The following is a 9,843-nucleotide window of genomic DNA, read 5'->3' on the forward strand; positions in this document are numbered from 1 at the left end:
ACTTCTATCAAGTCACCCCTCATCCTTCTCCGTTCCAATGAGAAAAGGCCTAGCACGGTCAACCTATCCTCCTACGACCTATTCTCCATTCCAGGCAACATCCTGGTAAATCTCCTCTGCACCCTCTCTAAAGCTTCCACGTCTTTCCTAAAGGCGACCAGAACTGCACACAGTACTCTAAATGTGGCCTTACCAAGGTGCTATACAGCTGCAACATCACCTCACGATTCTTGAATTCAATCCCTCTGCTAATGAACGCTAATACACCATAGGCCTTCTTACAAGCTCTATCCACCTGAGTGGCAACTTTCAAAGATCTATGAACATAGACCCCAAGATCCCTCTGCTCCTCCACCTTACTAAGAATCCTACCGTTAACCCTGTATTCCGCATTCTTATTTGTCCTTCCAAAATGGACAACCACACACTTGACAGGGTTGAATTCCATCTGCCACTCCTCAGCCCAGCTTTGCATCGTATCTAAGTCCCTTTGCAGCCGACAACAGCCCTCCTCACTATCCACAACTCCACCAATCTTCGTATCGTCTGCAAATTTACTGACCCACCCTTCCAAGTCATTAATAAAAATTACAAACAGCAGAGGACCCAGAACTGATCCATGTGGAACTCCACTTGTAACTGGGCTCCAGGCTGAATATTTACCATCTACCACCACTCTCTGACTTCGACCAGTTAGCCAGTTCTCTATCCAACTGGCCAAACTTCACATTATCCCATGCCTCCTGACTTTCCGCATAAGCCTACCATGGGGAACCTTATCAAATGCCTTACTAAAATCCATGTACACTACATCCACTGCTCTACCCTCATCCACATGCTTGGTCACCACCTCAAAGAATTCAATAAGACTTGTAAGGCAAGACCTACCCCTCACAAATCCGTGCTGGCTGTCCCTAATCAAGCAGTGTCTTTCCAGATACTCATAAATCCTATCCCTCCGTACCCTTTCCATTACTTTGCCTACCACCGAAGTAAGACTATCTGGCCTGTAATTCCCGGGGTTATCCCTATTTCTTACCCGCCAAAGATTTTTCATGCCCTCTCTTAGCTCTCCTAATCCCTTAGCTCCCTCCTGGCTATCCTGTATCCCTCCAACGCTCTGTCTGAACCTTGTTTCCTCAACCTTATGGAAGCCTCCTTCTTTCTGCTGACAAGACTTTCCTTCCATACCAGGATGTTGCCTGGTATGGAAGGAAAATCGTATGAGGAAAGACTGCTCTTTACTAGATATTCAACCTCCCTCGTCAACCAAGGTTCCCTCACACGACCATCTCTTTCCTGCCTGACAGGTACGTAAATATTAAGGACAAGTCGTATCTGTTCCTTGAAAAAGTTCCACATTTCAACGACATCCTTCCCTGATAGCCTGTGCTCCCAATTTATGCTCCTCAGATCCTGTCTTACAGCATCGTATTTACCCTTCCCCCAATTGTAAAACCTGCCCTATTGCACACATCTATCTCTCTCCATAACCAAGGTGAAAGTCACAGAATTGTGGTCACCATCACCAAAATGCTCACCCACTAACAAGCCCATCACTTGTCCCGGTTCGTTACCAAGTACCAAATCCAATATGGCCTCCCCTCTGGTCGGACAATCTACATACTGAGTTAGAAAAGTTTCCTGGATACACTGCACAACACCACCCCGTCCAATCTACTTGATCTAAAGAGCTTCCAATCAATATTTGGGAAGTTGAAATCGCCCATGACTACTACCCTGTGGCTTCTGCACCTTTCCAAAATCTGTTTCCCAATCTGTTTCTCCTTATGATTTAAAATCCCAAAGCACTTTACAGTCAATGAAGCACTTTTAAAGTATGCAGCAGCCTATTGGCACACAGCAAAATTTCACAAGTGACAGTGTGTTAATGATCACGTCATTTAGTAGATTATCTGGTCATTGTCCCAGTGTGTTTATGGGAGATTGCATAAATTGCTGGGATTTTTTAGTGTTGTTGGTTGAGGCACAACTATTGATCAGGTTACTAGTTCTGTGTGCATAAACAGGACCATGGGATTTTCTGTGTCTGTGCAAGAGATAGAAAGGGCCTTGGTTTAACATCACAGTGGGGCTTAAACTCATGACTTTCTGACTCCTTAGAGTTCATAGTGTATTAAGACTAGCTATTAAAATGCAGAGACAACCAGAATTTATAGAGTGTTGATTTTTGAATATTGGGCAAGATAAACCAGTTTGCTTTATTTTTCTCAATGCTTTATAATTGCAGAATGCAACTAATGAAAATCCAGTCATTCAACTCAGTGCTGTTCAGGCTGCAAGGTGAGGCGATTGGATGGCTTTGTTATTAATTACTGAATACTAAGACTAAATGATTATACTGAAATGGTACTTGCGTTGGTTCAATACTGTTTTACGTTGGGTTCTTAGTTTGTAATTTTGTAATGATATCTTTATCACAGTGTTGTTACTTGAAAAACATTCTTGGGAGAGGAGAGATTTAGGTTGAACAGAGAGGGAGAGTTCGAGATGGGTATATGAATAGGAAGGGTTTGGAGGGATATGGGCTGGGTGCTGGCAGGTGGGACTAGATTGAGTTGGGATAACTGGCTGGCATGAACGGGTTGGACCGAAGGGTCTGTTTCCGTATATCTCTGACTATTATTCTATAAGACCTGGACAGCTGAAAATGTCTGTTTTGGGTGTGGTAAAGAGAGTGGGTGATATAGACAAGATCAGATTTAGAGGAATGTACAGTGCTTGAAGTATGTTAGAGTTTGAAAAGGTTAGAGAAGGGAGAGAGGAGGCCATAAAGAGATTTAAGCACAGATATAATAATATCAAAAAGGTGTTGAATGGCCAGGACCCAGAGTTGACGAGTGAGCATGTGGGTGATGTGCAAGCAGGATTGGGTGTGAGCAGCAGAACCTTGGATTAGCAAGTTGTGGCAAGTGCAGGAATGGAGACCAGCCAACGATATAATAATATCAAAAAGGTGTTGAATGGCCAGGACCCAGAGTTGACGAGTGAGCATGTGGGTGATGTGCAAGCAGGATTGGGTGTAGCAAGTTGTGGCAAGTGCAGGAATGGAGACCAGCCAACGGAGCTGAATCTGGTTTTAACAAAGATCGGGATGTGTTTTTCCACTGATGGGCAAAGATTGGTGATAAGGTGGTAAAAGTGTCAGTGTTTTGGGTTGGTAGGATATGGACTCGAGCTCAGCAACATAAAATTCGAGGCTGAGGTTGCAAGCAGTGTGGTAAACCTGAGAAAATGACCTGGGTGTGTTCTTGTAGATGACAGTGGTCAGGCATCTGTTTTGAGAGTTTAAGTTGATGGCTTCATTCTTCGTAATGTTCAATTTTTCTTTATTAGAAATTCCATGTACTCTGACATGTCCTAATTTGTTGTCATATTCTCCTGCTAACGTTTAACAAAGAAACAAATCTAGAATAGAAAATCCAAGTATTAAATTATTTATGGTATTTTGTAATTGCACTATGACTGATGGATGGTTTAGTGGAGCAGGTTTCTCAAAGTGTCTGCATTTAGTTGTAGGCACATCTTAACTAATAATTTGATAATATGTTATCTAAATTGTCAAGTTTTGTTTTGTAGCCAGAGATCAATAATTTTGGTGGTAATGTTTTTACTAATTATTCTGCTGGAAACTATTTCTAGTCAAAGGCATTTTTCTATAAATTAATCTTAAATTGTAGACTTGTTTTCTCATTTTTAATTGTAATTATGAAAATCACAATATGGTGTTGTCTATTATACTGCATAACAGTAGGAAAAAAAGAGATAAAATAACCAATCCATCGAGCTGAATAATTGATTGTACATCATTGTATCATCATATTGTAAAGTCTAGAATACTTGCTGACCCCAACTTCTCTGCTGGGATTGATGCAGTCACTTTGAAAACCTGCAACTCATTGTTTTATGAATGGTGTTAAACAGTAATTTCAACGTTATTACTCACCCGAGAAAGGGGGGCTACAATAACTGATGAATAGGGTTTTAAATAAAATAACTCGTCATTGATCATTAAGTAACCTATCAACTGTTTAAAATAAATAATGAGTTAGGATTGTTAAGTGTGGAGTAGGCTTTTCATTTCCAATTATGTAAAATATTTTTCATCTTTGAAACTCTGGGCATTACTGCATTGAAAATCCAGTTTGGATTAAACAGAATAAATTGTTGATGCTGCCATATAAATTATAGAATTGCTTTTACGAATGTAGTGTGTGGATAAGTTTATTTAAAATTTGCAAATTTATTTCTCTAGCTGCGAACAGATACAATGATGGTTTTCTCAATAAATGCATTGTGTTGCCAATGTTGATGTCATTCACAATGACCAAACTTTTATTTGTTGCACATGTTGTTAAGGGTATGAAATGATTTGACTCTTTTCTTCCTCAAAATCTTGCAGGAAGTTGCTGTCAAGTGATAGAAATCCTCCAATTGATGAATTAATAAACTCTGGAATCTTGCCCGTGCTGGTACGATGTCTGGAGAGGGATGACAAGTGAGTGACATGATGTAATCATCTTCAGTGTTTAGTTTTCATGAATGGACATGAATTGCAAAAGTCTCGGTGTTTCGTTAAATTGCTGTATTGTCTGTTGGCCTTTATGCTTTACCTTTTAAGAATAAGGTTCTAAACATGCTCCCATTAGACTAATTTCTGTTCTTGTAGGAATTAAGCTTTGCTTTCCGTATTGTTGCTGCTCATTAATAAAATTTGTCTTCATTCTGATATAAGTTTTGATTTGACTCTTGAATATGTTTTTGGAGTATTTATTTTGATGAATTGCAGAACACAATTATTTGCTTTTGCATTTTGCATTTTGTTTCTACCTCTTCACATTTTATCCATTTTCTTTCTTGGATAAAGATCATTCATTGCTCAAGCAAATTGCCAGGATGAGTAATTTATATACTATAGTCACTGTTAAATTGTTTGAAAGAAAGTGAAGGGATGCAGTGTGTGGTGTCCTTAAACCGTCTCTGAAGATCCTCACTCAACTATAGGATATTAATTTATTTATGGGAACCCATTGCAAAACTATCCCCAAATTGTTATAATATGTGGTAAACCATTATTGCAGTTCAACAGATGTGTGTCTTTTAATGAAATCCTGTGGGTGGCATGGTGGCTCCCTCACAGCGCCAGGGACCTGGATTCAATTCCAGCTTTTGGTGACTGGAGTTTGCGTGTACTCCCCGCATCTGTGTGGGTTTCCATTGGGTGTTCTGTTTTTCTCCCACGGTCCAAAGATGTGCAGGTTAGATGGATTGGCAGTGGTTAACATCAGGTTACGGGCATAGGCTGGAATACTGTATGGAGGGTCAGTGCAGATTCAGTGAGCCGAAAGGCCTCTTTCTGTACTAGAGGGATTCTGTGAAAGGGTGTGCCGTAGCAACTCATTCACATTCGTTTGAGAAAATTGATCTGTTTCTGGGCTTCTCTGTGGCCTTAATTGGTTTAAAAGTTTGAGATTCTGGTCCTCAAATTCTCTATCCTAAGCTGAAGGCTGAGCAGACATGTTGGGGACAGTGATGACTTTAATCATCCTATGTCTGTTGTCATCACAAAGAGGTTCCCAAAAGATGAAAAATGATCCACATTTTTCAGGATCTAGCTACAGATCTTAATCAGTGAGAGATAATGTTGTGCTCTTGAAGCTGATTTGAAAGGCCATAGTTTTCCAGGGGTTTACCAAGAGAACTGTTCTCTCATGAGTTTCGGAGAAGGAATTAACAATGACCTGGCTGTCAGTTTGTGACATAATTGACCTCAAGGGAGAAGAAAAAATGATTTTGACCTTGGATGGAAGGCTTTGCCACAGTCCATGACTTCCAGGTGGACTGTGAAAGGACTTTCAGAATGTCCTCAAAGGATCCTCAAAGAGGTCAAATATCCTACTGACCTCTGCTTTGTGATGCCTAAAATAAACACAGTGCATTCAGGAAGGCACCACAGATATAGAGTCTTGTCAGCAGCGTGAAGAGGTGTGGAGAGTGCACAAACTTCCAAGAAACTAATCTGTTGAACAATTCAAGCAGCATGCTGCAGATTGCGCACTGTGTTCATCAACCATCTCAGTACCCATCAAATAAGCATGGGAGCAAGTCATGGTGTCAGTAAGAAAGAGAAAAAGTCATCCTTTGTTCTGAGAAACTACTTAATGAGAGCAAAATCCTATGCGGTGTTTTTTTTGGTTAAACGGAGGGAGAAGTACTTTGAGTTTTGAGATCAAGTGGTTGCCCATGCATTGTGCGCTCAGTGAGCGGTGACCAAGTTTACTGTTCAAATTCAGAGTAATTTTGTGCACATTGTGAGTACCTTAAATCCCTTTCATTTGTATGCTGTGGGATATTTGGGAATCCTTTACGCGAGTCACAGAAAGCTAGCATCCAAGTCCAGCAGGTAATTGGGAAGGCAAATGAAATGTCATTTATTTCAAAGGGAATGGAGTATAAAAACAGGGAGGTCTTGCTAAAGCTATTCAAACATGGAAACATAGAAAATAGGAACAGGAGTTGGCCTTTCAGTCTGTTGTGCCGTTTAAGATGATCATGGCTGATCATCCAAACAGTTCTTGTTCTCTCCCCATAACGTTTGCTACTGTTACACCTAAGAACTATGTCAAATTTCTTCTTGAAAGCATTCCGTGTTTAGGGCTCAACCATTTTCTGTGGCAGAGAATTCCATAAGCTCACCACAGTCTGAGTGAAGAAGTTTCTCCTCATCTCAATCCCAACAGGCCTACATAATCTCTTTAAATTGTGACCCTTGGTTCTGTACTCCCCATTCATCGGGAATGTACTTCTATGTTTATCCTGCCTATCCCTGTTAAAAATTTTACGTTTCTGTGAAACTCCACTCCCTCCCCACTGCACTCCTTATTTGCACAAGGCACTAGTCAGACCACACCTGGAATACTATGGCCAGTTTTGATCCTCTTGTCTAAGAAAGCATTGCCATTTGAAATGTCCAGAGAAGGCTGGGTTGATTCTGGGGATGGAGGGGTTTTTTTTTTGTGGAAAGGTTGAGAAGGCACATTGGAATTGAGAAGGATGAGAGGTAACTTTATTGAAACACATTAGATTCTTGGCAGCTTGACAATATAGGTGCAGAGGGGTTATTTCCCCTTGGAACATCTAAGACCAGAGGGAAGAATCTCAGTAAGGAGTTGCTCATTTACAACAGTGATGTGTGATATCTTCTATTGGAGGGTACTGTATCTGTGGAATTCTGTACTGGAGAGAGCTGTTGATGCTCAGTTGTTCAGTATGTTCAAGGTTGAGATACAGATTTTTAATCTGTGAGGGAATCAAGAGTTACAGGGCAAAGGCAGGAAAGTGGAGTTGAGGATTATCAGATAAACCACACAGCCCTGCCTTCTCAACGTTACTTTCACCTGAGGCACAGTGACCCTTTGGATAAACTCAGCACAAGTCATACTTCTCTGATGAAAGGGCAGCCTGTGGTCTGCTGGGACTATGGTCATTTTCACTGAAGACAAGTAGAGAGATGATGTTGGAGTCCAAATTTGGAGTACTTTTGCTGGGTTTTGAACTTCTAGAAGGCATTTGAGAAGGTACTGCATAAAAGATTAATACAACAGGTAAGAGCACATTGGTTCAGGGTAATATATTAACTTGGATTGAGGATGAGCGAACTATCAGAAAGCAGACAGTTGGATCTTTTTCTGGTTGACAAGTTATAGCTAATTGGGTACCAAAAGTTCAGTCCTCATGCCCCCAAATATTTACAACCTTTATTAATTACTTGGGCTGGAGGGACAAAATGTACATAGCCAAAATTGCAGATGACACTAAAGCAACTGGGAAAGTAACTTGTAATGGAAAAAATAAATTTGTAGTTGACAGTAGACAGTTTCGGTGAATGGACCAAAATTTGACAGGTGAAGTTTAACATAGATAAATGTGAGTTTATCCATTTTGTCAGAAGAATCGAAAGGCAGCTTAATATCTAAAGAGAGACAAACTTCAAAATCTTTTCATGTAGAATGATCTAGGTGTCCTCGTGCATGAGTTGCAGAAATCTACAATCTTGCAATTGTACACAGCATTGACGAAACTGCACCTGGAGCACTGCATATGGTTTTTGGTCCCTTCATTTGAGGAAGGAAGTAATTGCATTGGAAGCAGTTCAGAGAAGGCTCACTAGATTAATTCCAGAGTTCAGCGGCTTGTCGTATGAGGAACAGTTGAGCAGTCTAAGCCCATACTTGCTCAGGTTAAAATGGATGAGAACAGATCTAATTGAGGTACGTAAACTGCTAAAGGGAGTGGGAAAAGTAGATGATTATCAGTGTTTCCTCATGTGGGACAATCTAGAAATGGAGATCATAGTTTTAGGCTAAGGCTGGCAGTTTTACAACCAAAGTCATGAGGAATTGCTTTTTTCAAAGTGTCACGGATCTGTGAAATTCACCATCCCAGATCAGTGCACACCAGGCTACTGAATAGATTTTTACTTAATAAAGGGTTATGGGAGCTAGCAGGAAAGCTGGGATGAGATTGGTCATGATCATATTTAAATGGCTGAGCAGGTTCGAAAGGCTGAAGTGCCTCCTACTCAGTTCTTTGACTTTCCATCAATCAAATAAGGCCATCAGTAGAATTTGAAAAGCGAACTGACAAAGTAGTGGATAACATTTTGAAAGAGCCAGAATTTGTGTACATATCATTTGAAAGTAAATAGTTTCAACCAGAAACCAGTCATGTGGTGACACTTGCAGCAATATGAAGGAGACAAAATAAAACTTCAGCATATCTGGCATTAAGTAATAATCTGGTGTAAGTTTTAATATTTAGTGTAGTCATGAAATTTTGATGTAGTGAAAATATAGTTAAAACCCATCAAATCATGTTCTTTGAAGTTTGAAGTGTTGCACTGGAATGATGTGTGGTTATTAATGTTACAGTCCATCTCTTCAGTTTGAAGCTGCTTGGGCGCTGACTAATATAGCATCTGGGACTTCTGCGCAAACTCAAGCAGTGGTTGAAGCAAGTAAGTGACAAAACCAGTGGCGATATTAATCCAATAGTATGTTTAAGTCGTTTGTGCTGGTCATGTACATTGCTGCACTTGTAATTTCAAGCAAGTTTACCTATAATATGCAAGCAGAATGATGTCAGTATTAAAGTAAAATCTGTTTTTCTATGCACTGACAGTGTTCAACAGTACCAGGAACAGGATGTTTGCTATAAAATCATTTCAAAAATTACTGTCAATACAGTATTACCTTGACAGCTTTAAAATGTGTGAATGCACAATGATGGTAAAGAGATCTGTCCTCGGGTATAAATTCAGTACAAGTGTCTTAGATGTAATTAGGTTTTCAATTAATAAGAAATCTGAAAATATGTTTTAGTATGAATATAAATTTCAATTCTGTTGTTGTGCAGCCTTCCATACCAAATATTTCAACATTTTGGTTCATTTTGTAAAAAAGGCAATTTCGAAATAAAAACTTAGAAAATTGTTTTTGGATGTTTCAGCAGCTGTAATGTGAGCCTCTAAATTCCAACTCCCATCATGTGCAATAGACAATCGGTGCAGGAGTAGGCCATTCTGCCCTTCGAGCCTGCACCCCCATTCAATATGATCATGGCTGATCATCCTTAATCAGTATCCTGTTCCTGCCTTATCTCCATAACCCTTGATTCCACAATCCTTGAGAGCTCTATCCAACTCTTTCTTAAATGAATCCAGAGACTGAGCCTTCACTGCCCTCTGGGGCAGAGCATTCCACACAGCCACCACTCTCTGGGTGAAAACGTTTCTCCTCATCTCTGTCCTAAATGGCCTACCCC

At 40.1% G+C, this 9,843-nt stretch overlaps 1 protein-coding gene across 1 annotated transcript in view; it reads left to right on the forward strand.

Annotated features, from left to right (window-relative positions):
- Positions 1-9,843, forward strand: part of kpna3 (karyopherin alpha 3 (importin alpha 4)) — a 91,082-nt gene that overhangs the window by 45,779 nt on the left and 35,460 nt on the right. Inside the window, exons 5-7 of the mRNA XM_043700423.1 lie at positions 2,252-2,304; positions 4,424-4,519; positions 8,952-9,037. Coding sequence (XP_043556358.1) covers positions 2,252-2,304; positions 4,424-4,519; positions 8,952-9,037 — 235 coding nt within the window. The remainder of the gene's footprint in view (positions 1-2,251; positions 2,305-4,423; positions 4,520-8,951; positions 9,038-9,843) is intronic.

This window comes from Chiloscyllium plagiosum, chromosome 12 (genome assembly GCF_004010195.1).
Source record: "Chiloscyllium plagiosum isolate BGI_BamShark_2017 chromosome 12, ASM401019v2, whole genome shotgun sequence".
Taxonomy (NCBI): domain Eukaryota; kingdom Metazoa; phylum Chordata; class Chondrichthyes; order Orectolobiformes; family Hemiscylliidae; genus Chiloscyllium; species Chiloscyllium plagiosum.